This window comes from Siphateles boraxobius, unplaced genomic scaffold (assembly GCF_051911475.1).
Source record: "Siphateles boraxobius isolate OS27281-9 unplaced genomic scaffold, OSU_SipBor_1 65, whole genome shotgun sequence".
Taxonomy (NCBI): domain Eukaryota; kingdom Metazoa; phylum Chordata; class Actinopteri; order Cypriniformes; family Leuciscidae; genus Siphateles; species Siphateles boraxobius.
Window position 1 is genome coordinate 9314364 of NW_027509192.1, and position 27576 is coordinate 9341939.

The 27576-nt window shown below is 38.3% G+C and overlaps 3 protein-coding genes across 6 annotated transcripts in view; 2 read left to right on the plus strand and 1 right to left on the minus strand.

Moving 5' to 3' along the window:
* met (MET proto-oncogene, receptor tyrosine kinase) overlaps positions 1 to 15537 on the plus strand; it is a 55046-nt gene extending 39509 nt beyond the window's left edge. For 3 of the 4 annotated variants that reach the window (XM_077210720.1, XM_077210719.1, XM_077210721.1), the window contains exons 13-21: positions 95 to 251; positions 912 to 1052; positions 1488 to 1724; positions 4074 to 4154; positions 6758 to 6939; positions 7127 to 7236; positions 7418 to 7583; positions 11899 to 12035; positions 13445 to 15537. In XM_077210720.1, the coding sequence (XP_077066835.1) occupies positions 95 to 251; positions 912 to 1052; positions 1488 to 1724; positions 4074 to 4154; positions 6758 to 6939; positions 7127 to 7236; positions 7418 to 7583; positions 11899 to 12035; positions 13445 to 13655 (1422 nt within the window). In that variant the 3' untranslated portion in view covers positions 13656 to 15537. The remainder of the gene's footprint in view (positions 1 to 94; positions 252 to 911; positions 1053 to 1487; positions 1725 to 4073; positions 4155 to 6757; positions 6940 to 7126; positions 7237 to 7417; positions 7584 to 11898; positions 12036 to 13444) is intronic. The other variant, XM_077210722.1, reaches the window with a different exon arrangement.
* Positions 15538 to 16905: 1368 nt separating this feature from the next.
* fam185a (family with sequence similarity 185 member A) lies at positions 16906 to 22596 on the plus strand. The gene is made up of 8 exons (XM_077210724.1): positions 16906 to 17475; positions 17753 to 17862; positions 20336 to 20428; positions 20501 to 20639; positions 20726 to 20767; positions 20844 to 20939; positions 21231 to 21365; positions 22077 to 22596. Exons 1-8 carry the CDS (start codon positions 17058 to 17060, stop codon positions 22193 to 22195), a joined length of 1152 nt encoding a protein of 383 aa, XP_077066839.1. The 5' UTR covers positions 16906 to 17057; the 3' UTR covers positions 22196 to 22596.
* LOC143720847 (tryptase-like) lies at positions 22572 to 27123 on the minus strand. Its single transcript, XM_077210723.1, has 7 exons — positions 26871 to 27123; positions 26364 to 26384; positions 26037 to 26163; positions 25668 to 25936; positions 25340 to 25485; positions 23792 to 24005; positions 22572 to 23227 (listed from the first exon to the last, which is right to left on the minus strand). The coding sequence occupies exons 1-7, from the start codon at positions 26911 to 26913 to the stop codon at positions 23223 to 23225; spliced, it is 825 nt and encodes a 274-aa protein (XP_077066838.1). The 5' UTR covers positions 26914 to 27123; the 3' UTR covers positions 22572 to 23222.
* Positions 27124 to 27576: the final 453 nt, after the last annotated feature.

Consider the following 27576-nt stretch of genomic DNA (forward strand, 5'->3'; position numbering starts at 1 on the left):
TTTATCAATATAATTACAACATTAGGTGCTATGGTCAGATTGGTCTCTAATATTTACTGAAAATAACATGAAGTTATTTGTGTATCCATTGTAGTGGAAGCAGGCCACATCATCTGTGATCCTAGGTCGTGTGGTCTTGGCTCAAGACCAGGACTACAGTATACTGATAATAGGAGGAGTGTGTGTGTCCGTCCTTCTACTGCTCCTGATCGGAGTATTTGTTTGCATGAAGAGGAAGAAGCATATTGATGGTATGTGACTGTCTGTTTTCATTTATAAGCTTTAAGCTGTTTTTGAAGCCTCCTGTGGCTTTTCAAGATAAACACTTCACATGCAAATGTTCCACATCATTTGTATAGCTAGAGAGCAGTAACCTCTATCAAAAATAATGCAAATATCAACTTTTATATCCAGAATGAAAAACGTAATTATTCAAAACTGCTTTAGATGCAGCAGATAAGCCTTTCTTGCTAAAAAAAGAATCATTACTAAACTTTATTTTCCAGACAAAAATATCACGATAAAAGAACATGTTTTAATATCTTATGCCGTTTTGTTTATCAAGTTATCATGTCTTAAGGATATTTAGATATTTGTACTGGACAACAAGGGAAAATATACAGATTAAGAAATGTTTTTTTTTGGCAGTAATTCACTTTTCATTCAGAAGTCAGTTTAGCAACCACCTCTGATTCCAGCTGCTCTCATAACCAGAGATGTTGAACTTGCTGATGGGTATTTGAAATTAAATGAACTGAATTTGAATGCTATGAGATTGTGAGATAAAGAAAGAGAGGGGTTTCTGGGTTTGTTAGTGGGAGTTGACGCTGCTGAAGTCAATGGTGTAGCGATCTGTCCCTTTTTTCCTCTCCTTGGTCTCTCTCTCACCCTCTGTCTCTCTCTGGTTGTAGATTTAGCTAAGGCTATGGTTTGGTATGACGGCCGGGCTCACATTCCGCACTTGGACATGTTGGCAAACGCGAGGAGTGTCAGTCCGACTAATGAAATGGTCTCTCACGAGTCGGTGGACTATAGAACCACTTTGCTTGAGGGTATGTTCTCACGCTTTGCTGCCTCTCGCTCAAAACACACTCTGGTGGAGGTTTGCCTTATCTGCTGATCTCAGACCAGCTTTGCTTTTTTTCTCTTCACGGCTCTGGACAGTGAAGACTGGTCTTTGATCATCGCAGAAAGGCAACTTTTTTTCCAGTACTCCAAACACATACGCTTTCTGACCTTACCCTCTGCTCTCTCCACTCTCTCTCTGAAGATATTACATGCTTCCGTGCTTTGCCTCTGACTCCTTTTTTGTCTGAAAAGACAAAAAAATCCCCTCTCATCTGTATGGTCGGGTTTAGAATTTCCTCTGCTCTTTGTAGTTGGTGTAATGACTCTGCCTCCCAGACTTTCCCTGCTTTGTTCAGGTGACCCCAGGCCTCTGCGAACAAGTCATTGACTTTTGACCTCTCGACCCCATTGCCTTGCAGACCAAAACTTGCCTCTGTCACAGACAGAGTCCTGCCGGCCTCATCTCTACTCACATGCCCATGTGGACCTGTCCCCAATGCTGGGGCCGATGGAAGGGGATCTGGCGTCTCCACTGTTGCCCTCTAATGCACCCATAGATCTGGGCAGCCTCCACCCTGAGCTGCTGAAGGAAGTGCAGCACGTGGTCATCGCCCGGGAAGATCTGCTCTTGCATGTGAATGAGATCATCGGGAGAGGTGAGGGAACACAAATATCAGTGTAAAAATGATGGTCATTACTGCTTGTTGATATTCAAACATTTTGTGTTGGTACGATTTTTTTTTACGTTTTTTTAAAGAAGTCTCTTCTGCTTATCAAAGCTGCATTTATTTGATTGAAAATACAAAAAATAAACGATAATATTGTGAAATATTATTACAATTTAAAATAACTATTTGAATATATTTTAAAATGTAATTTATTCCTGTGGTGCAAAGCTGAATCACATTTACAAAATACTTTTACAAAATAAAGGTTTTTGGGTATCTTGGCAAGCACCACTATTACCATTGCTCATACTTAGGTTGGCTATTTGGAATTAATTTATTTTAAAAAATTATACATAAAATGACTTGAACACACTTGAATACTATGATGAATTCAAATTAATTCGGATATTTTTTTGGGGTATAAATTAAAAAAATTTGATACAGCTGTCCTGATATATAAATGTAGAAAAAAACTCATTAAAAGAAGTTTTCTTAAAACCAGGAAGTCAGTGAATCAGTCATGTAAAAATATTATTAATATTTAAAAAACTTTTTTCTGCCAAATCAAAGTCATGAGGTGTGTGACCAACATTCAGAAAAAATAGCATAAAACAACAAAATATAGCACAGAGAGGACAGCTGTATTTGTGTCAAGGTCAGTAAGTCTCATTTAAAAAAATACAAGTTTTAAACAAGATATTTTTCCTTTTTCTTGGACAGTTTTATTTGTCATTAACCCAGAAATCTAGTTTCTTTGTACTTTGTATCTAGCTCTTTGTGACTTACAAGCACATTTGGCAACAAAGCTTTGCAAAAAAAGGTGCATTACAAGAAATCCAATAGCTCAAATTGAGGGATTTAGCTGAGGGAATCAGTTTCAGACATGGTTAAAGTTAACAGGTTAAACTGTGACAATCAGCCCGGGAGGTTGGACATTTGAACGTTAAATTGCCCGTCCTCTTATTGTACTACAGAAGTGGGGGTATGAACGTGTGTATCATATTTACTATGGCACTCAGGTGAAAACAATTCTCCAGTCCGCCCCAAACCCCTGCACAATACTTCTAAAACCCATCACCCCTGTGGGAAAACCATGCCCTGTGTGTGTGTGTGTATCCCCATGTTTGTGCATGTGACACAAAGCGATTTATAGAGCGAGAGGAAGAGGCCATGCGTGCATGTGAGTATCTTGGGGTGCTCGGGGTGGCATGAGTGGTGATTTGTTCCCGTGTTAAATTCCAAGCTCATTGTTGGTCCGTCTCAGGGCTCCCTGCCGGTAATCTGACTCGGCTGCCATCTGGGAAGACGTGATAGCAGAGCTGGAGAGAGATTACAGCACTCCACGCTCTATTATTTCAACACAACACCCCGACTCTCTCTCGCCCTCTGTTCTCCATGCCCTCATTAGAGAGAATACCCTGCCCAGACACTTGTAATTGGTTAATCTTTAAGTTATACACCACGCTGACCTCCAGACGTTCTGTTCAAGTTCATATTTCACAGCATTCTCACAGTCATTCTTTTATGCGTCTGTTATGCAAAGTCTCACTATTACTATAGCTCCTTATTAGGGTCCAAGATTTTAACAGCCTTAATTATTAAACTTTGCTTTGCAACTCATTGCACGCTATTTGTGCTACAGACATGAATTATACTTCACTTCAAACCACACAGATTACGTCTAGGCAATTAGACATAACATTTTTGAATATCGGTCAATAATTATAACAACAACTATAGCAGTTGCCATAATAATGTACACAAGCATTCAAAAGTTTGTAGTCGGTAAGATTTTTAAAAATGTCTTTGAAAAGTATTGAATGCTCAACAACAAGGGTGCATTTATTTGATCAAAAATACAGTAAAAACTGTAATATTGTGAAATATTATTACAATTTAAATTACTGTTTTCTATTTGAATATATTTTAAAATGTAATTTATTTCTGTGATGTGAAAGCTTGCAACATTTCCAGATCCCATTCTGCATACCCTCACTGTATTGTCCCTTGTCAAAAAAGGTGCTAAAACAAATTAAACAAGCAGGTGTACAGTAGAAACTAAAACGAACCTCATACTGTAGGGTTTACATGTCACTTTTTGTGATTTAGAAAGTAATAAAATCATACTGCGTGAGACCAAGAGACTCAGAGAGAGAAAGTTTGAGTATAACAGATCAATTGTTGTCCTAGTACAATATATTCACACTCCATTGTTCTTGCTTTTGGACTCGACGCGATACGCACCTGCTATGCCCACACTTCGCTCGGGCATAAAATGCTTTGATAGATTGATGTGCTAATAATCTCTGCATCTTTTCCTGTCTTTGTGTGCACTAGGGCACTTTGGCTGTGTGTTCCACGGAACCCTGCTCGAACCAGATGGCCAGAAGCAGCACTGCGCCATCAAGTCCTTGAACAGTGAGTTTGACAACATGAGTGTTGAGATGGTACAGTTGCAAGCACAGAGAGCTGCAGCTCTAAAATCTGATTGGATTAGCCACATACAACAACTTTCATGGGGGTTTTAGGCACTTTATTGTGCCAGTCACTCCTTAACCATGGTAAAACCACTGTAATGTATCATTGAGTGGCCCTAACAGCCTAAAAATCATTGAAACTATTAAATCCTCCCGAAAAGATGTTCAAACTACCTTTAGGATACCCATAATTATGCTACACATATGCTACAAACACAGTTTGACATCTCTTTAAAGAGAAATGACGTATGTCTGTTGAGACTGTTTAATATGGCTGTGTGATGAAGATGATGATGATGAATGCACAGCAGAGCAGCCATATTGCATTAGAGATGCCTCTAATCATGTCATGTCACTTACCCTTTTTCCACCAAGCCAGAGCTGGTGCTGGTTCGGAGCCAGAGCCTAGTTTCAATTCGGTTCTTTGGTTTTCCACACGCAAAGCACCAGCTCCGAACCAGGAAAAGTGGTTCTTAAGTAGCACCAAATAATTGCTGGTCTAGAACAGAGCCAAGTAAGAACCACTTGCGTCAGGGGCTGGGGGCGGGGTTACCGTGACCAACAAGACGAATAGAAACTTGTGACCGCCATTTTTAAATAGCAGCTAGTCGAGCTAATAGCAGCTCGATTATAAATATCCGTCTATGTAAGTTACGGCGAGCTGCACAAACGCGTTGGACTCCGATGTATTTTGTAAACCCATGAGCATCCATAGTATTGCAACGTCCGTTATTGTTGATGGCTTGTTCGAGATGCATCGGAGCGGCGCGGACCGATCGGAGCTGCGGGAGTGTTTGGAGAACATACGACTCCTTGTGCTTTTAGATCGCTATCGCAGCGCTTTGATGTCATGCGGAGATCGATCTGCGAGAAGCCGATGCATCTCGAACAAGCCTGGCGTACTGTTTGGCGCTACCGCACTAGCGTTGCTGGGCAACATGAGACGTATACAGTGACGTAAGATTTGGCTCTGTTGTGGCTCTCTAGCCGGTGGAAAGGCAAATCGGTTCTTATTAAGCTCGTCAGTCGAACCCACTCTGAACCAGCTTTGGCTCTGGCTCTGAACCAGCACCCGGTTCTTGTTGGTGGAAAAGGGGTATCTGAGAGCTTTTAGATTTATGACCCGAGCTTTATTTTTCTGTCTCAGTTCTCAACAAGAACTGTTGCCTAACTACAATATAAATGTATAATGTTTACCTTTTAATTTTACCTTTTAGACAAGGGTGCATATACTGTCTGTGTATATATATATATATATAGTCATGAAACTCTAGAGGGCGCAGGCTGATCTTTACACGCAGCCTGCAAGCAATCACTTCATTACCGCATGGCACAGGCTGATTGTCCCCTGCTGATCCTGCAGCCATTGAGATTTCTTGCTTAACATTTAAATAATCTGGTTCACTGTTTGCTGTAAGCTAGTCATGCAGCGCGCTATCAGAGTTCCTCTGAAATCCTCCAGCTCCACCTGCCTAGATCTGCTAAGGCATTTAATTATGTCTATTTATTCAGCAGCAGAATAGCATATCTTACCTGCTCACAGCAGTGTGTCTGTGTAACTTTTGGCAGTAGGAAGTCCCGTACTTGCTCTGCTGAAGCATGAATAATCAGCAGCAGTATAGCAGATCTAGTCTGCCAATATCAAATACATTAACATTGCCATATTTAATTACATGCTAAAACCATTCAGAAAGTTGTCATGATTAAAAAAAGTTTTTATTTATTTTTATTTCAGTTTTAGTTATTTTTGTACATGAAGGTAAACTAAATGAAAATGAGAAATGTTGCCTTGGGAACTAGCTGAAATACGATTTTTACATAAGTTAACATTTATTTTATTGAAAGTAACGTTTAAAAATGTAACTTGTGATGATTTTTGTTTTAGTAAATTATAATAACCCTGGTGCATTTGTATATTAATCAAACAAAGTATCATAAAATCATCATATTATTAATAATGAGGAATTGATTGACTACTTTAGGGCTGTTCCCAGAACAGTTTTGAATTTTTGAGGATGCTAAGCTACACTGACAAGATTCAGTGTAGCGTAGGAAGCCTCATTGCTCAGAATCAGTCTTCTGTAAAACATGTACACACAGGCCTTTTCTTTTTTGTATACACATAAGCCTCTCTTTTTCTTAGTGAAAGGTTAAACATCTGTTTAATATCCTTAAAAAACGTGAAAGCTCCACCAACAAGATTAAGCGAGGCACAGCTAAAATGGCAGAACCAACAGATTCTCAGAGCTCAGCTAATAAAGGTGCGCTCATATCACAGTGGATTATGTCTCCGCTCTGAAACCTCCCGGGTGAAATATCAGGCCATGTGTGATAAAACACTTGATAGTGTTGGGGATAATTTATAAGCCATGGTGAATGGTTCACTGACAATTTGGCAGGTTTATTGCTAACTCAGAAAATGTATAGCAGGATAGATTTTAAAGGAGTCATTTTGCATGTGTAAATCTAGGCTGTGTGTGATACCAAAAACCATTGTGGTGATCTTTGAACCGCTGAGACTATTATTGTGCATTTATGTGGCAGGAATCACTGATATAGAGGAGGTGTCTCAGTTCCTGAAGGAGGGCATCATCATGAAAGACTTCAGCCACCCCAATGTACTCTCTTTGCTGGGAATCTGCCTGCCCAGCGAGGGCTCGCCTCTCGTCGTGTTGCCCTACATGAAGCATGGAGATCTGCGCAACTTCATCAGAGATGAAACTCACGTACGTGGTGGCAGCATCTCCAAAGACTTTCAGCACATCTTCAGTATCAGACTGTAGTTTCAGACAGGGTTATGGCTATTAAAAATATAATAAAGATGATTAAATGGTGACAATGCCTTGTGGTGAAGTGCTTTGCTGTTTTTATCGTTATTGTTTTTAAATGGAGTGATTGTTTTCATTCCCACAGAACCCCACAGTGAAGGACCTGATGGGTTTCGGGCTGCAGGTGGCTAAAGGAATGGAATATCTTGCCAGCAAGAAGTTTGTACACAGAGACCTCGCGGCAAGAAACTGCATGTGAGTTGTTCAACAAATTACCCAATAGGGTTTGAAGTATCGTTCAGTATGTGCAGGGCACATGATGTGCATTAGGGTGTCTTGAAGTGTTAAATATAAATTGGAATTTTAATTACACTGTAAAGCCCTATGTATTTGTGATTGTTTAACCTAATGTAAATGTTGGTAACATCCCTTTTAGGCTAGATGAGAGCTACATAGTAAAGGTGGCTGATTTTGGCCTGGCCAGAGACGTGTATGATAAAGAATACTACAGCGTACACAACAAGCACGGCGTGAAGCTGCCCGTCAAATGGATGGCATTAGAAAGCCTGCAGACGCATAAGTTCACCACCAAATCTGATGTGGTGAGTCTCTCAGTAACAATTGACAAATAATATTTAGCAAGTTTGTAATATCATCCTAATTTCAGTTTTATTGACCAAAGATCAGTTGATATAGCTTTTAAATAGAAAATTCTTGTTTTTTGTTTTTTCTGATATTTTCGTTGACTGTTTTCAAAGTGAGATGCTAACCTAGACAGTATATTTGGTCTTCATAGGTAGGCTACACTGTTCAAATCAAGTATTATTGGGCATTAACAGTGCACTTAAATTATCAAATCAAGCTTTTTGGGGGATCATAAGCACATTTACTGATCAAATCGAGCATTTTTGGGCATCATAAGCACATTTACTGATCAGATCGAACATCTTTGGACATAAGCACATTTAATGATCAAATCGAGCATTTTTGGAAATCATAAGCACATTTTAATGATCAAATCGAGCATTGTTGGACGTCATAAGCACATTTTAATAATCAAATCAAGCATTTTTGGACATCATAAGCATATTTTAATAATCAAATCTAGCATTTTTGGGCATCAAAATCAAACCAAACATTTTGGGCATCTTAAGAACATTTAAATTTCCAAGCTGATCATGTTTGGGCATCAAAAGCAAATCAAGATTATCAAATCAAGCATGTTCAGGCATCGTAAGCACGTTTAAATTTCAAATCAAGCACCTTTGGGCATCATAAGCAATTTGAATTATCAAAAAGAGCATTTTTAACAATCATAACTCTATAAGTACACTTGAATGTTCAAATTAAACATTTTAGGGCTGAACGATTATGGAAAATAATCTAATTGCGATTTTTTTTAACCAATATTGCGATTGCGATTTAATATGCGATTACTTTAAGTTCTTTACCTTCTGTATTAGTCGACAAAGACAAGCAATAAATCATTGTACAGTAGGAATGGGAATCTTTAGGCAGCTCATGGTCCGATCTATTTTTTTAAATATACATACATTAAATATATATATATATATATATATATATATATATATATATATATACGTATATATATATATATATATATATATATATATATATATATACGTATATATATATATATATATTAATTAAACCAATTACATGTTAAGAATTTTAAATGGACTATAAACTAATATAGCTTCAACATATAAAAGCTAGTAAATAAAGAGGAACAAAAAAAAACATTACAAGCAATAAACAAAGATTGCTTTCAGTATTTAAAACAGGGTTCGTACAAGGTGCTTAAAGTGCTTGAAGTACTTGAATTTGACTTTTTGAAAATTAAGTCCTGGAAAACCCTTGAAAACAGCCATATTTTTGAAGAGGTAATTGAAAAGTGCTTGAATTATTAAAAATTGGGATGCACCGAGCTCATGTACTCGTAAAAATGCTCCGATACCGACAACAACCGATAGGCCTACCAGGCAGCGTGTGTATAGTAACAGTTGTGGTGCGCGAGCTGATCAGAGAAAACCGCGCTGTGGATTGAGCACGTAGCGGCGCAGACACACGAGTTGGTCGAGCACATCCCTTTAAACTGACATCAGTGGAAGGTTTGTAGTTCAGTCGGATGTCAATATCAAAGAGATTGAAACGAGGCATGTAGCTTATTAACGTTAACTGACGAGAGAGAGAGAGAGAGAGAGAGAGAGAGAGAGAGAGAGAGAGAGCAGTTCTGTTGAATGCTCTTGATTGCTGATCGAGTTATTTGGATGAAAACTAAATCGTATATGTAAGTAAAGTAAAATATGAACTGTTACCTGATTTATGTATAACGAGTGATTCCCTACATTATTACTGGACGTTTGCAGTCAAGAAGTTCCATGAAGGCAAACATCAGCGCGCGCCCCGCAAACCAGCATCTCCGCGCGAGAATACTGAATTAAATTGTCTTTCACGTCTTGAGTTTGTACGGACGAATTCACACAAAATTATGTAAAAACGCCCATCTTGGCGAGTAACCATGTAAACAAAGTCAGTTACTTATATCTCAAGTGAACCATGTTCAAATGGGGTCCGTGCGTTCGGTCAGCAGTTTAACAAACCCACTGCTGTTTTAATGTTAATCAAACAATGGACAAATAAATTACAAACTGCTCTTGACTAAATAGGCTACCCTTTTCAACTTTACAAAAATATCCATCTATATTTAATTTATCCAGTAATGAGTATGCATTTTTTCACATTTGATTACTTTATTCAAATATCTGTACCTGTCTACCCAAAAAACTCTAAAAACACTGTTTATTTAATTTGTAGCCTTTCTTTGTTCTATTGTATTTATTTGTAAGTTGATTATTCATTCTTACTTTGTTGCTGACTGCTTACCTTTAATAATGATTTAAAGTCACAATAATTAGGCTGGCAGTTTTTGTTGTATCAAAATTGGATTAAATAATTGATATTTCACTGGTGTCTGAACATTTGTACCACTGACCCAATCCTCAGCACTGACCCTTCTGGAGCTGCTCTAGTATAAATATGTGCTGTGCATTCAATGAAAGATAAAATATGATAGAGCAATAGAATGTACAGTAACAGAAGCTCATACAATGCATTTTAGCAGGCTTAATTAAGCATGAAAATAATTGAAAGAAATATATATTTGATGAACAAATTAAGCCAACTAATATGCTTTATATTCTTTTGGTTTATCAACTACTTTTGGTTTATCTGCTACTATCTACATTTAAAAATTACAAATGCAGTGAAAATTCAGGGATCGGTTACGGTATCGGTATCTTGTTCTGCAAAAAGTGGTATCGGTGCATCCCTAATTCAAAATATTGTGATTTTTTGTTGTTGTTGTTGAAAACATACAATTGTTTCACGCTAAATCAACACTGCAGCCCATCTGAGATATAGAGCTATTTCTCATGGCTATCAGCATGACATTAAGTATGATAAGTATATAATACAACTTTCATTCTTCAGGTCAATCATATATATTGATGGGGGGAAATATCAGTTTCAATATCCTTTCAATGGTTAAGGGTATTTCCCATGCCTGACAGTGCTGGTCAATGGATTGACCTCTATGAAGTGAAACATCAGAAACCATATATATATTTAATTTGAGTAAAAAAATAAAATAAATAACAATAATAAAGATACTGTTTGATAAGTGCCGATTGAAGTCCTTGAAATCCAAAAAAGTAGTGCTTGAAAAGTCCTTGAAAGTCCTGGAATTTCATTTGACAGAGTCTTTACGAACCCTGTTAAAAGTAGGCTGTCTGAACGTTTTCCATTCAAGAGCTGGAGTGATTTTCCCCCTATACGATAAATTGCATTCACACTAATGCACATATCTCTTTTGAAATTGTAAATGTAGTTTGTCCTATTGGTTTAAGATATAACTGACCGTATTTACATTAATTTCGCGTCAAAAGCATTTTGAGATGCAAGCACATTTACCCAATGAGTCGCTCACAGCCGCATGCACGAGCACTCTTCACAAAGCGCGCGTAACTATTTTAAAATGAAAGCAGCTAGCTTTCTCAGTGATTTTCATAATTTTAATATATAAGCCAACTGCATTCCAAAAGACATAATGCCTTTGTGGAGCATTTGTAATGAAAATTCCGGCGGCCAAGACCGCGCACTGCAAGAGTAACATCAAAGCGGCAAAATCTGTGCAATGAAGCCCGCGACTGTCCTTGTAATTCGCTTAAACCCCGAACTTTATGAAAGCTTATTTTTCGGAAGGTTCGAGCGGTGTCGTGTGTGTGTGTGTGTGTGTGTGTGTGTGTGTGTGTGTGTGTGTGTGTGTGTGTGTGTGTGTGTGTGTGTGAGAGAGAGAGAAATTAGAAGCAAGCAGAATACGGTTGTTTCTAAAGCACGCGCAGCTTCATCACGCATGTGTGTTTAAAAACTAAGCTCAGATTCAAATATCAGTTCTGGCTATCATAGGCATTGAATCAAAACACAGTGTGCACAGAAAGCTATCCATGCTTTAAGCAACGTCTCTGGGTCACATTGACAGGATTTGCACAAAGTTTTTCTCTATCAAACTGACTCATGCATGCACACATGTCAGGCTCAAGGTGTGCCATGAGTCACATCCTGTTTTCTAACTACCTACCTGAATTTCAAATAAAATAGTTGACTACACACAGCCAATTCTGGGGGAAATTTTTTTTCAACATTTCCCAAATACTGACTTGACTGTTCCCTTAAATGGATTTATGAGTTCAGCATTCCTGTGCTTTTCCTCACTGTATCCCTTTTTGTCGGCCTCCTACAACTGATGAAATTAGAGTCACCCAAAGTTCACTTGTTTTGACAGGTGCTCACTTGCCTTCCTCATAACTCATTGTTTTGAATCTGATCTTCACACAGTGGTCGTTCGGTGTGTTGCTATGGGAACTCATGACCCGGGGTGCCCCACCTTACTCCGATGTGAACTCCTTCGACATCACAGTCTTCCTCCTGCAAGGCCGGAGACTTCTGCAGCCAGAGTTCTGCCCAGACGCACTGTAAGCGCACCCACATGACACACACTTGGTTCTTCATTATGACCGGCGTACGGCACTCCAAAGGGGGAGTGCGTCAACAAGAGTGTAAAACAGAAAGCCATTGTTAACCACCCGCAGATTCAGTCAAGCAGAAGTAGTTCTTTAAAACTCTTGGCCAACTCAGCTCTGCATGACTACCTGAGCTCGGCACACATCGACTCCCCACCCTGACTGTATGATATGAGTCGACCTCCAAACATTCTTCACACACTGCCATCAAATAACCAGCCAAATAACCAGCTCTGAACAGAGATATGTGGGCCATCACTCCCTTCCCTCACGGACGGGACAATGAGCCGGTCCTCCCAGGTCTCAGTGCCTCTGCTCAGCAGACTATTGCAAGACAAACAATGGAAAGTCATTCTGAAATGCGATGAAGGTTTGCACTAAAAGTTATAAATTTCAAGGCACCGGTGTCTTGAAATGCCAAAGCAAACAGCTGGGATGGGAACGGAGAAATTAGATGACTTACAGTACGCTTGTGATTCATTCAAGCTCAGAATGAATCAAATTGACAAATAAATTCCATTCAAGAAATTAATAATTTTATTCAGCAAGGAAGCATGAAATTGAACAAAAGTGACAGTAACTTCTATGTTGTTACAAAATAAAATTCTTTAAAAATCATGGGGGAAAAGTATCACAGTTTTCTACAGTGATAATAATAATAATAAATGTTTCTTGAGCATCAAATCACTATATTAAAATGATTTCTGAAGGATCATGTGACACTGAAGACTGGAGAAATTATGCTGCAAATTTTATCATAATATACATTGCACATCACCTCATTTCTCAAAAAAGCTGAAAACGGTTAGTTCGAAGATTCGGTCTCTCTAAACCCCTCCTTTCTGAGAGCCTACTCTGCTCTGATTGGTCAGACGGCCAAGTCTGTTGTGATTGGTCTGCTGCTTACAGCGCCTGTTGGAAAGAAAACGCCTATACCATATGTGAATTTCAGCTCCGGATGCTTCCTAGGCACTTGTATACACTGTTATACTAACAGTAACGATGGCGTCAGTTTTACTGTATCAATCCCAGCATGCGTCCTTTGGAAATGCAGGCAAAGGGGAGTCGCAGTGCAGAAAACAGCGTCTTTTCTACATGTTGCCAACACAAACCAGACCTCAGCCACAACTACAGTGTTTGAGGGCAGGTCTAAGTAGATGTCGTTCGCGGCATACAGTAGGCTGGCATTATGCAAATATGTTACATTGTTATGTAGGTATGTAACAGGAAGTGAGACTGAAATTGCTGACAAATCGTTTGCTGAACTTTTACCTTCACAAACGGCTATATACACACTACATGAAAGCTAATATTCAAAAAAGCGTTCACATTAACACTACATTTTTCTCCCTCCTTTGTAGATACAATGTCATGATCGAGTGCTGGCACCCCAAACCGGAGCGTCGGCCCACCTTCTCAGAGCTAGTGTCCCGCATCGCCTCCATCTTCTCCAGCTTCAGCGGAGAGCACTACATCCTCCTTAACACCACTTACGTCAACATTGATAAGATGACACCCTACCCCTCTCTCATCTCCTCTCAGAGTAACCTCGACCGTGACTGCTGCACCTGAAAGACAAAGTCACCAGACAGAGGGAGGGAGAGGAAAACGACAAAACAAAGCCATCGCTGTTCATGAAAGACACTGGACTGGCTGCCAGGGGTGGCTTTCATCATTAAAGGAGGAGAAAAGCTGCCCAAGGACACTGTGAAAGACTTAAAAGGCACGAACACTCCCTTAATCGCTGTAAATAGATTATGATGAGCCGTGACCTGTGGAGTTGAGGTTCTCCAGTCGAGCATGAGATGGTCCCGATCTCCTGGGACACTTGCGAAAACCGGTCTGAGTTGGCACCCCATTAACGTTTTATCTGGAGGGTTGCATTTCAGTGCAGTCTGTGACCATCTGATTCATTTATGCTCTTGGAAGATGCTTTCGAACCAAATGACTTCAAGACATCTCAGCTGCATCGTGTTCTCCGGCGTAACCTGAGCGTTCGTTGACCATTTTATTTTCTGTGAAAAGTGTAATAAAATGTTGTGCATGCCTTCATACTACGAAACTGAACGCAGCATAATGAAGATATCAGGTGAACACTGGACCCACGTGACGTTTGATGATGTCAACGTTCTTGTGATGCCTGTACGTCCAATTCAGACTTTGAAAGACCGATATGTGATGAACTGATTCTCTTTTATTCACTTCTGTTCAGATGAATCTTTTCTGTCCAGGCCATTAGAATCTTTCCGACAAGATTTCCTTCCTAGTTCTTATATATTTTTATATAATCTGTTTAGGTTTAGTGTCAAAGCGAACATACTACAAGGTCCACATGGAATCTGTGCAGCTTTTTCACATTTTCACCACTGATTGAGTGAGAAAATCTGTGGGAAGGATTTAAAGTCCACAGGTAATGGCATTCTACTTCCTTAATGTGATTAATTTCTGAATGAAACTGGAAAATGTGATATCCAGCGGGTATAGTCAAGTGGAACAGGTGACGTCAGACAAAAAAGGAAAAAAAAATTCAGAAGCGGAGTTAGTTGGAATAACGTGCACAAATGAATGCTCTCAATAAAACCGGGAATATATATAAAGACAGTAAATAGGGTCTATATGAAAATATTAAGCAGCGCAGCTATTTTTTTAACATTGATAATAAGAAATGATGATGAGTAGCAAATCAGCATGTTTCTGAAGGATCATGTGACACTGAAGACTGGAGTAATGGTGCTAAAAAGTTCAGCTTTGCATCACAGAAATAAATTACATTTTAACATACATTCAAATAGAAATCAGTTATTTGTGATAATATTTTACAATATTACTGTTTTTTGATCCAAGAAATGCAGCCTTGGTGAGCATGCAAGACTAATTTCAAAAACAAAACATCTTACCAACGCCAAACTTTTGAACCGTAGTGTATGTGTGCATATATTTTATCATATAGACCCTGTTTATGATATGAAATTACCAAAGAATTTTAATAACAGAACATGCAAGAGGCGGGTGATGTGTGAACGGCAGATGCGGATTCAGTGCAGGTCTGTATGTTCCTATGTAGTGAAGATGACTATGAATGTGACTTGCCATAACGGACTACTGGATGATGTAAATAATTTGTCTCTCTACCCTTATTGTCTGACTTGCTGTGTGATACATGTGTATATATAGCCTATGAACACAGTTAGGTAAACCAGTCAAATGAGGTCAATCAACATTTCATTTTATCTTTATGTGAGTAAAGTTTTAGTGTTCTTGTTATAAATGATCAATAAACAGGCTGAATCTTGATATATTATGGTTTAGGTTTCACCATTTATAAAAACCTTTCTTTGATCCTGTCAGACTGTCTTGTGATTACTAACTATATGGAGTTCAAACTCAAAAATGGTACAAATGACAATATTTCTGTTGTTCCAGTCATGATAATAAAGTTTTATTATGTGTGTCATATATGAATTCTGAGTGAATTTACTCTCTTTGTGCTGTCTAGAAAATGTCTCACTCCAATATCATTGGCTCTATGTGTGAACTTTGACCATGACCTTCTGATTACCCTCAATGCTCTTGACTTGACCATCAGCCACTGGTGTCTAGAAAGGCTTTTTAATTTCCTCTTTTATGATCTCTTCTTGAAAAGAAGGGTAATACTACCTGTCTGAAAATAGTAATTCATCTAAATTAATGAAATATGATTTACAGGTACCATCAGCGATACACATCGTCTCATAATTATTAACCACACTTTTTTACTATAAGAGTTGAAAAGTTTTACAGCATGACTATACTTAATTAAGAAAAATGTAGTTACTTAATGTGCGTTAAATGTAGACTATTCAAACATTTCTTCTTTGTTGTATCTTTAACATGCTTTATTAAATTCTGAACTTGGCTGTCCTAATTTTGAGGACAAATACTAAATCCCTCCTCATAACTCAACACTAATTCATAAACTAATCTGGAGGAGGATGACAAACTATGCACTGGTATCTGTTGTCAAAAGGCCCTATTGTAATCCTCTGACTTCACGTAATGTGAAAGGACTAGATTGCCACCTACTGGGCGATTTATACACGCTATAACAATAAGCTGGGCAATTCGTTACCACTTTTTTTCACTGTGGCCCTTTTGTTTCAGGATCATGAATCATTTTCAGTAAAAAATCCCTTGGGCCTTCATTGAAAGAATTAAGACTAGTTACACAAGCAGTGAGGTACTGTCATGAATAATATTGCTCCTAGCTATTAGAAAACCAGACGGAAAATCCGCCCCAATATGACGTGGTGTCTGCTCAGCTCAAAAATGACCTGCACTGGGAGTTTAAAATCATCAAGATATGACAGTTATGAGCTGCTTACTACACAGTAGTATGTGCTTCCCCTCAATTTTATACTGGCATATGGAAGAACAGGTTGGGTCTGGTTTGTATTGTGGGGACAAATGTCCACACAACAGTAAAACGTGAAATCAGCTTCATTCTGCAGAACAGACAATAGTCCCCATACGTAGGCTATCAGACTTAATAAACAATAATACCAAAATATAAAAATGTCAAAAAGGTTCAGTGAGGGCTGCGTGTTTAGCGAAGAGAGAATATTATCTCAAATTTACAGTGGAAAGTAACATATTGAGGCTAATTAATGCGGTGGTAAGCGTGATGTTTATATCTCGAGTGCTTATATTGATATAACATTTATATCACAAATGCTTTTTTTCTTCATTTTAACCTTTTTTTACATGCAGACGTAAAACTTGTCATGTTCAGTATCACGGACTGGCCTTCGTTTGACTTCAATTCCCATAACTCCTCTCGCGCGCTCTTCCGGTTTGTTGTCATTGCAGTGCGCTGCTCGCGTGACCTCGAGATATAAACATTACTAGACGACGCTTACCTCTACTAGTAGTACTGTATTTTGCTCTAATGAGCACTTATGTAGTTTAGTCTTTGCACTCAAAAGTAAAGCTTTAGTGATGTTTGCTTGTGCAGTTACACAGCGGTTGCGTCACGGTTTGTGTCTGGGCTCAGTGCAGAGATGTTCAACACTCTTCACCAGGGCTTGGATCTCTCAGGCTCTCCGTAGTTTTTCAGATGCTCCTGCAACCACGAAAAACTTGAATAAACCTATTAAGCAATGGGAATTATTAGTTAGTCCTTTCACAAAGGTCAAGTGTCATTTAGGCTGCAATATATCCATAAAACCACTGGATCCACATACTTTTCCTGAATCTGATCGGGTATTTATTACTGTGCACGTAACAGATCCGAATCAAACTCTTAATGTGGACAGATTTCATGTTCATTATGATGATCAAATCAATGAACTTAAGATTTTGGCCGATGAAATGGATAGCAATGTCACGGTTGAACTGACAGCACCTATTAAATGTGGTAAGGATCTGTATTCCGACTTGTAAAGAAAATAATAAGGCATGTATATTTTTTTATATTATATTAATATATTTTTCGTTTAATTAAAATTTTCGCTTATTCGTTTAATTTATGTTAAAATGTAATTATAATAAATGTTATTTATTTTAATTTATTAAGCTATTTATGTTTAATATTAATGGTTTTACTATGTAGACTGTATTTACAGCAAGTTAATGTAACAAGTGTACTTTTAATCATGCATGTGAATCATTCTAGTCCTTGTCCATCCCCCCAGATCTCCACATCAGTACTAAAGACAAAGGCAACGTGAAGATCCAGAATATGGAGAGTGACCTCTGCCACGTGCTCACAGAGAGAGGACACTGTCTCCTTAAATCTGTAAAGGTAATACATAAGCCTTTATCAAAATTCAAAAATAGGGTCAGGGGCCTCAAATGAGTACTAGGGGGTCCTTGGAAAATTTTAGAGAAGAAAAGGGTTAACTATGTGAATAAAACAATTAATTAAAAATATAAATTCATGCAAATAAATAAAATTGGATATAAATCAATAGATAAATAACACATTTAAGAGTACATAATATAGAGAGTAACATACAAGAAACTAAATATGTATTTGATCAAAAATACAGTAAAAAAAACATTAATATTGTAAAGCATTACAATTTAAAATAACTGTTTTCTATTTTAATAGACAGTACCAATGAAAGGTTTGGGGTATGTAAAATTTAATTTTTCTTATTCAACAAGGACACAACATCATTTAAACACACAACATCAAATGTGACCGTTAAGACATTTATATTTTTAGATAAAAATAAATTTCAAATAAATGGTGTTCTTTTGAACTTTCTATTCAGCAAAGAATCCTGCAAAAAAATTATCACTGTTTCCACAAAAATTTTAAGCAACAAAAACTTTTTTCAGCAGTGATAATAATAAAAACCATTATTAATAATTGAGCAGCATATCAGCATATTAGATTGATTTCTGAAGGATCATGTGACACTGAAGACTGGAGTATTGATGCTGAAAATTCAACTTTATCATCACTGGAATTAAATTACATTTTAAAATATATTCAAATAGTAGCTGTTTTACTGTATTTTGATCAAATAAATGCAGCCTTGATTTCCATTAAATGAGAGTAGATGTTAAAACTTCATGCTGATTTGTACTCGGCTTTCGCCAAGTTAAGCACCAACTAAGACAAAGCTTTAAAGTAACCTATGCTTCTCCATCCATTTACGGTTCTTTCCATATGGTGATGTAAATCTCCTTCTGTCTAGTGTTAACACGCGTCAGCACACACAACGGCTGCAACCACAATGCGGTCCCCCCATGATAATCGTCTGGATTGAGCTGAGTAGGGGACATCTCTAGGGTCTTCAAGTGGGCACCTTCCGTCCTCAGTGTTTCGTCGACTAGCCCACGACACCTCAAGAGGGCTCGACAGTGACTCTGGTGTCCCAGAGTCACCCCCCTCCGTCCCCCACTCTACATCCCTCCTGCTGCTGAGACCTAACCACAATCTCTCCGCAACCCAACCATATGTGCCAACCCGTTTGACTAAGGCTGTCGAGCCCCACTGGTGCGTTAATATGCAGTTTTAGTGGCAACGGTTCCGTATGGCATACCACCTACCGCAAAACACAATATCTGCCCAACCACCCGTCATTCACGCAATATACACAGGAACGTAATGACTGTAAATACTATACAACCTATACAAATAAACCAACAGACTCTTCAAGTTTGCAAGAATTCTACGAAACCGTAGCATGGCGGCCTGTACACAGCCAGCTAGAATCTTTCAGTCTCAACCACAGCCAGTTGCTGCTCCTTTCTGCTGCTTCAGATAAGTTCTTTACTGTGCGACGCAACTCTTGGCCACTGAATCCGACGTCTCTGAGGAACCGAGTTATAGAGTGTGCCACAAAACCTTGACAACCCACTTCCACTGGATAAACCTGGACCCTCCATCCTCAATGTTCTGCTTCAGTGGCCAGATGAGCATACCGCAGTTTCTTCCTCTCATATGCCTCATCTACCGCATCCTCCCATGGCACTGTTAACTCTATCAGTTGAACAATGCGTGCTGATCCAGACCACAAAACAATATCTGGTCGTAGGTTAGTGGTGGCAATCTCAGGTGGAAAAATAAGCCGTTGATCAAGATCAGCCAGCATCTTCCGGTCCCTAGCAGCTTCCAGTTGTCCTGTCCGAGAATTGGTGTTAGCACCTTTTCCTGGTGGTTGCTCGCCTGGGCGGAGGAATATTGTCTTCTGCGTGTAATGTTTTGCTAGAACAGGCGGCAACTTATTGGTCATACTACGCTTGCCTTCCAATGCTAAAGCCAAACATCGCAATACTTGGTCATGGCGCCAAGTAAACCGACCTTGGCTAAGAGCCACCTTACATCCTGTCAAAATGTGCCTTAATGTGGCAGGTGATGAACACAAAGGACAAGAGGGATCCTCTCCTACCCAGCGGTTTAGGTTCTGCGGTGATGGGAAAACATCATATGTTGACCTAATAAGGAAACTGATCCTACTTTCTTCCATTGACCAAAGGTCTTGCCAGCCTATTTTGCGTTGTTCCACACTCTCCTTGATGGACATCAGAGGCTTCTTTCAAAAATATTAAAAAACTTCTCTTTTTTTCAAACTTTTGACCGGTATTGTATATACTTCCCTTTTAAATTTTATGAAGCGGGTCCCTTGCGTCACAATGATCAGATTTGGGTGGTCTGAGATCTAAAAGATTAAAACCCCCTGAGTTAATGTGTCATAAAGGCTGAAACATATCTTATTTATTGGGATAATAAGGATCTGTTTAATTCTTGTGGCTTTGTTTAGGGTCACGAGGTTCAAGTTCAGTCCACAGGAGGAAATGTCACTGGACTCAAGACCTTACATGGGAATGTAGATATCGGCACATCTGGGGACAGTGTAAGTAGTTTTTGATATATAAAAGTCCATACATTCTGAAATTGTTGTTAAGTCATTGTTTTTGTTCTCCAGAATATCGATATTAAGAAAATTCAGGGAACCACGATGAAACTCTCCACAGAACACGGGGATCTGAAAGTGAAGGCTATCTATGGCGAATCCACCTCAATGTCAACTTCCTCCGGGAACATCCAGATTGGCCACGTACATGGTGAGGGAAAGGGACGATAACGGTTCAGTTTATTCATTTTAAACACCTGATGTGCAGTTAGGACATGTATCATTGTTGTTTTACAGGTGAAGCTCTTGTACGCAGTGAAACAGGAAACATCATGATTGGTAAGTGATAGTCTGAATTGACAGTAGGCAGTAGTCACTGGTTTAGTGCACTAAAGATGTCATTCCTGCGTCTAAGACAGCTCAAGTGGTGTCCTGAAGGTGTTTACTGCTGCTGGAAACATTGACGCGTACGTGGGCCAAGACGGAAGTGCAGAACTTCACAGTGAACAAGGTACTAATAATGAACCTCACAGAAACTCATACACAAGACAAGCCTAGGATGAATATATCTACTTACCTGCCTATTTACTTTTTATCCATTCATTTTTGAAATGCCTTAATCGTAATATATTTCTGATACATACATACTTACAGACCCGTCATTAATTTGTGTCAAGGACAATAAGTCTTCAGATAATTTTGACTTTCTTACAGCAAGGTAAGATAAGGTCAGATTGTAAAATGTCATGTGGTACGGCTCGCGTCTTTATGGTGGAAAAACCTTTATTTGTCATTGGTCCAGGTGCTGTGAGTGTGCGCGTGCCCTCCACCATGAAAACAGCAGTGCAGTTGTGTGGATCCTCTGTTAGCATTAGCTCAGAGATAGAATGTCAAGAGACTGAACGTACTTCAGCTAATGAGAAGATAACAGTCACGGGTGAGGAAAAGCCAGACTCACTTCATGTCTTTTAACTGCTTGAAACATTCTTATTTGTTCAGTTGTATGGAATTAAATTCCCATACAAAGTGTTGTGGTCACGGATAAAAAAACAACAAGCATGAATCAACTTTAAACACATTGAAAAGGATAGTGCACAAATCTTAAACTTATGTTATTGTGTTCTTAAAAAACATTTTCCTTGGTTTTATTACTTTGTGCTCTCTTACATTTTCTGCTCATATTTTAGTCTTTTGTATGCTTGTGCTGTTTTTCTCTTCACTCTTCTTTTCACATTCTGCACTTGCTATTCCAAATGTTGCAGTTCAGGTTTCATGTAAATCAATCAAAGAGGGGAGTTGACACCCCTCCAATGCACTCATGCTACAGTCTATAGACTAATGGTTACTGATGCTCACTCGTACCGGGAATTATACTTTGATCAATAACCACATTGTTTGGTATTCTGATCATTTTGCATAATTGTTTTCAGTTTGTGCACTATATTTTTACGCTTTTTAATTCTTTTTGATTCACGGCATGCTTATTATTTTTTGATCCATGACAATACTTTCGGCGGGAATTTAATCTCATGAATACTTGTGCAAGTCTAGATCTTATTCTGAAACACCAACGTGGCAATTTGACTATTTAAACCGCATTGATCTAACATGTTCTATGCATTCATTACATTCTATGTATTCCTTTTAGCTCATTTGAATGGTGGCACGCATGAAGAACGATGGATCAAAGCCACAGCTGAAAAGGGTGCTGTGATCCTGAGAAACCAGAGCTGGTTTGAGACTCTCAGACTTGGGGCTCAGAGTTAAAACTTGCACAGAAGCAGCTGGGACCAAATAACCCACTTCAGTGAAGGTTTATACTGGATCTTGTGTAAATCTGTCCATAAAGACTCTACAAAGATGGTTTTTAGAGTGATACAACGACATAAGAGTGGTGAATGCATCTAAATTACATGTTTGAAACAGGATGCATGTCATTTATGGGATGGGTTGTGGGTAAGTCCTGCCTCGAAGAATACAGTATGCAACCAAAGATGGCAGCATGGTGTATTTTCTACATTTTACAAGTGGTGGTACTCATGTTTTACACAAATTGCAAAACATCCTGCTGTGGTATACTAGATTAGATGTTAAATAATACCTTCATGATTAAAACGACTTTCCAAAATAAAGAAATAAACCATTAAATTTCAAGCGTTTATTAATTATTCATTGTCACATGATCCTTCAGAAATCATTATAATATGTAGATTTGCTGCTCAATAAACATTTATTATTATTATCAATGTTAAAAACAGCTGTGGTGCTTAATATTTTTGTAGAAACCATGATATATTTTTTCAGGATTCTTTGATGAATAGAAAGTACAAAAGAACAGCATTTATCTTAAACGCAAATCTTTTTGTAAGATTATAAATTACTGTTACGTTTGATAAATTGTATATATCCTAGCTAAATAAATAAAAAATATTTCTTTCAACAACAAAAAACTTTTTTAGTAGTGTATGCACAAAAAACATATATATTTTAAAGTTATTCTATGGTGATAGAAAGACACATTTATGTGTAAGAATTGTACTTGATATTTGCGAAATAAAAACAGAGGGAAACTAAACAAATTCCTGATTTTTACTCACGATCTCGGTTACACTCTTCAATGGTCAATCCTGTAGAAAACAGTGCTTGTTCAACAGATGTTGGACCTATGCAGTTTGTGTTGATCATATTCATGAGTGAAGTTCTGTGGCAGGCGGTTTGCAGTGGAGCTGGTTACTGTCAAAGCCAGCATTCACTCGAAGTAGTGCAGGTAAGTTTTATTTTATACAACTACACTTCAACCTGGAGACAAAAACAAATATTGAGAGAATACATTTGGTAAATAACTCTAAGATAAGAAGTTAAATGAAATTAATTGCACAAATATGCTCATTAACATACTCATTAACAGTGCTGGGTAGTAAGTAATTACATCAGATTCCAAAAATTAAGTACTTATATTATGTTTTAAAACAAAAGTCTGGAAAACCATGATGTAATATAATACTTAATGCACTTCATGCTGTTGATAACAAAGAATGGAATAAATTTTTTTACCACAGTAATCTACCCATCACTGCTTACTAACATGTGTATCAATGTGTGTTGGTTGCTGTGTAAATCCTTCAGCAATCACTAGCCAGCAGTGAGAAAAAACATCTTGGCGTGAGTTCACTTTCGAGAATGTTATGAACTAGCTTTTTATATAGCTTTTTGCTTAGTTTGCTCTTTAATAAAGTACAATGTACCACTATACAATAAACTGCAATAAAATAACCAATTAACATTAATATACAGTATTGTGATGTCTGTAATTTGCTGTACGTTGATATTGTGAATACATGCTTTTGGTTATATAGGTGTTACCCTGACTGGCAGTAGAGCATGAGTTTAGGGGGTTGAAAGTGGCGAATCCTGGGAGGTTCGGGCCAGTGGAGGTCATGATCCATTGCTGATACTGTGACACGCGGGTGTACACTCCAGGTTCATTGGGTTGACCACAGTCATGACCCCTACTGATGATACCAGACTGAATCCACACTGAACACTGCTGACTCGCCATTGGACCACCAGAATCCCCCTACAACAGAAAAAGAGAGAGGTAGTATGTTTTTCAGTTACATTTTTTGTTTGTGGCACTATTTTATTGTTTATTTATTTAAAGGTGCTCTAAGCAATGTCACGCGTTTTTTAGGCCAAAACATTTTTTGTCACATACAGCAAACATCTCCCCACTATCCGCTAGCTGCCTGTCCCCTGAACACACTGTAAAAAAACGCGGTCTCTGCAGACACCCTAGGCTCCACAAACGGCAACAAAAACAAACTGGGCTAACCCGCACCACGAAACATAACAAACCGTGCCAGCCAATAACCGACAAGAAGGATTTTGGGGTGGGGTTTGGGGGGTTAGTGCGCGGATGAGGAGGGAGGGTCTAGCTAGCCTTCGTTTTATTTGACAATACTTCAAACGTCAAGAAGAAGTGACGTCACCCGACATCGCTTAGAGCACCTTTAATAGGGACAGTGCTTATTAATCAAGAGTCAAGCACTAAATAAGCAAAGAGTTATTTTACAAATAAGTAAATAAGCCAGAGATAGCCCCACAGGCTAATTTTCATCTGTTGCCCTTGCCAGATTTTAAAAAGGCAACCTAAACTTTAAACGCATGATTGGATGGTTATCACTTATACAAATCCAAATTATCCATAAATAAGAAACATGTATCACAAAAAAAAGAAAGAAAAAAAATATTGAAACAATATCAAATTACATACAGTAATACTGCTAGGGATAATACTAGCAGTATCATAAAAATAAAAACATTTACCATTAAACAATGAATATAAAAAGTCTACAATATAACTATATCTAACTGATATACTCCTATACAAACTGTGCTGTAATAAAATCAAAGGGTGCTTCAACTAAGTGTAAGTTCAGGGGTATACACACACTTATACAGTTAGTTATTGAGTAGAGTCAGGATGATTTTAAAATTCACAGTTTAATTTGTACATTTATCCTATAGCTCTTTCTGTGCATGATTTGCATGATTCATCCATGCAACATGTTTTGACCTCACACTCCGAAAAAACGGTACAAACGGTACGCAGTGACAGCGGCAGTGCCTTTTCAAAAGGTACCTCCCATGCTTCGGAATTAAGAGGTTAAGGTTAACGACTAATTGGTCGTTAATTTAAACAATAGACATCCCATGTTCAAAATGTATGCAAACAATAGGAATGTAGTCTAACCCGATGAATTTTGTGACTATTTTGAATTTCTTTGAATTGCACTGCAAATGTTCTTCCTGTTATTTTTTCCTTATTTTTGTGTGTAATTGAATTGAAGTCTGCTCAACCCTCATGAGTGCACATGTAGATGCGTATAATAATCTGAGTGGTTGTAGTACCTGCCAGGTGTCTTTGCCTCCCTGTAGTAAACCAGCACACATCATGTTGTCTGTAATGACTCCGGCACCCAGCAGATCATTACACTGAGAATTAATTATCACTGGAACCACAGTCTCCTGCAGAGTCCCAGGATAAGACAAATTCACTGGACACAAACAAACACAATCATCAGTGTGTGTGTGTGTGTGTGTGTGTGTGTGTGTGTGTGTGTGTGTGTGTGTGTGTGTGTGTGTGTGTGTGTGTGTGTGTGTGTGTGTGTGTGTGTGTGTGTGTGTGTACTGTATGTGTGTGTATACTGTATGTGTGTGTATACTGTATGTGTGTGACCTCCAGATGCAGTTTGTCCCCAGCCTGTGATCCAGCTGTTGGTGCCGGAAGGGAAAATGCTATCCTCCGCTGCTAGACACACCGGTCTGATATAGTTTGTAAAGTTGACTGAAGAGGACAGATGCAGGAGAGCGATGTAATTGTGGTAGGTGTCACTGCTATAGTCAGGATGTATGACAAGCATACTGACATTTCTGCTGATTTCTTGAGCATGAACACCCTGCTGTGTCATCCTACCCAAGTACACAAGCAGGCTGGATGTGTTGACACTGAATATACAGACCATGTGGAAAACAACAATATTACAAGTACAACATGTATACATAACATTATTTAAAATCTGTGTAAATACGTTTATGTGATTCTAACCCAGCAATACAGTAAGCAGCCGAGAGCACCCATTCACTGCTGATGAGGGAACCTCCGCAAAAGTGACCGTTATATTTGGGTCTGTGAAGACTAACCTGCCATGGCCACGCCCCCTCATGCGCATCAACTCCACCCACAATACGGGTTTTTAAAGGGCGACGTCCACAAACTGAGAGAGAAAAAGAGAATAGTGACACACAAGCTGCACTAGTGCACTAGCATGAGATCACATACATTTTTCTTTTTTTTTTAATAATAATGGGGTTTCAGATTATGTTATGTCATTCTTTCTAAACATCAAGTTTGTGGCTCTTAAATGGCTCTTACCATTTAAATGAGAAAGGCAGCCTGCAAACAAAGCAAAAAAAGTCATGGTGGTACAGATAAAAGCAATTAAGTCCCCACCACTACACATCTCAATAATTTATATATTTCAGGTCTTATAGTAATCAGCTAAGATGAAGTTATATAAGACATACAAAATATAGTGATATACGTCTATTTTATAAAACAGGCACTGGAGAGAAAACCCCGTCTATAGGCCTACGACCTTCTACATGTAGTTGATGCATAAAATAAGTATGCCAAGTTATTTTACGTCAGTTGTGCGCCAACTCTTTCCATGTTTACCGGTTATGGTTTTCCTTTTCCCGTTTTTTGATTACAGATGTTCACGATTCAACGAGGTTGCATTTTAAAAGCTCCTTGTGCTAGCTGACTAGTTCAAACAATATTCTAACAAGCTACAACCTTCTTCAACAACTCGTTCTATGTCACAAATGAAGCACTTGTGAAAAGAGAACCAAATTAATTTAAACACCTGTAAGATTTTACCTTTGACGCATATGAGCAGGGCCATGCAGGTTAACGTCCGCATCGTCACTTAATGGTGTTTTCACATAACGTTACGGTAGTTCATTTTAAAAGAACCAAAACCAGACTCTCTCTTCACTGGCAGAATGGATGTCTATGGTAGTTTTGTCATGTTATTCCTTTAGTAATGTTCACCAACTCTTCTTATCTCTAATTTGCCTGATCATTTGCATGTTTCTTCTCTCTTTTCGTCTTCCTCATAACCGTGCTAGACCTGTAGTTTTACAGCAAATCCATGAATATGTGTGACGTGTAGTAGTAGGCCTATACGGCCTACTTTTCATTTCAGATTTTACTGCATGCTTGACAATAAAATGCATCAGCCTGTGTAGTTTAAATAAAAGTTGAGGCTGAAATGCAAATCTTTGCCAAGACAAAATAAATGAAATTAGTTCTGTCTGTGGAATTACAATTATTAGAGAGAAAAAAAATGGTTAAGTTTTGATTCCAGTATGCAAGAAGATACAGTAACATACAAGAATAAATTCAATGCAAGAAGACACAATTCATTGACTAACTAAATTGTGGTTACATTTAAAGCAAATGCTTTTTAAATTGTAATTTTGTATGTTTTCAAAACAAACAAAAAAAACAGTAAATCTATGTTGTTGGAACACTTTTCATTATTTCATTATTTTCTTTTTTTACTAAATGAAAACAGAAGCAT

What these genes read in the sequence shown, in the direction of transcription:
- LOC143720847 (XM_077210723.1), bottom strand. Translation starts at nt 26,913, where the DNA reads ATGCGGACGTTAACCTGCATGGCCCTGCTCATATGCGTCAAAG. An exon ending in CCTGCTCATATGCGTCAAAG is followed by an intron (nt 26,385 to 26,870) that starts GTAAAATCTTAC and finishes CTTTGTTTGCAG; the next exon opens with GCTGCCTTTCTCATTTAAAT. An exon ending in GAGGCAAAGACACCTGGCAG is followed by an intron (nt 24,006 to 25,339) that starts GTACTACAACCA and finishes TTTCTGTTGTAG; the next exon opens with GGGGATTCTGGTGGTCCAAT.
- fam185a (XM_077210724.1), top strand. Translation starts at nt 17,058, where the DNA reads ATGTTTGCTTGTGCAGTTACACAGCGGTTGCGTCACGGTTTGTGTCTG. An exon ending in GTCTCCTTAAATCTGTAAAG is followed by an intron (nt 17,863 to 20,335) that starts GTAATACATAAG and finishes GGCTTTGTTTAG; the next exon opens with GGTCACGAGGTTCAAGTTCA. An exon ending in AGAACTTCACAGTGAACAAG is followed by an intron (nt 20,940 to 21,230) that starts GTACTAATAATG and finishes TCATTGGTCCAG; the next exon opens with GTGCTGTGAGTGTGCGCGTG.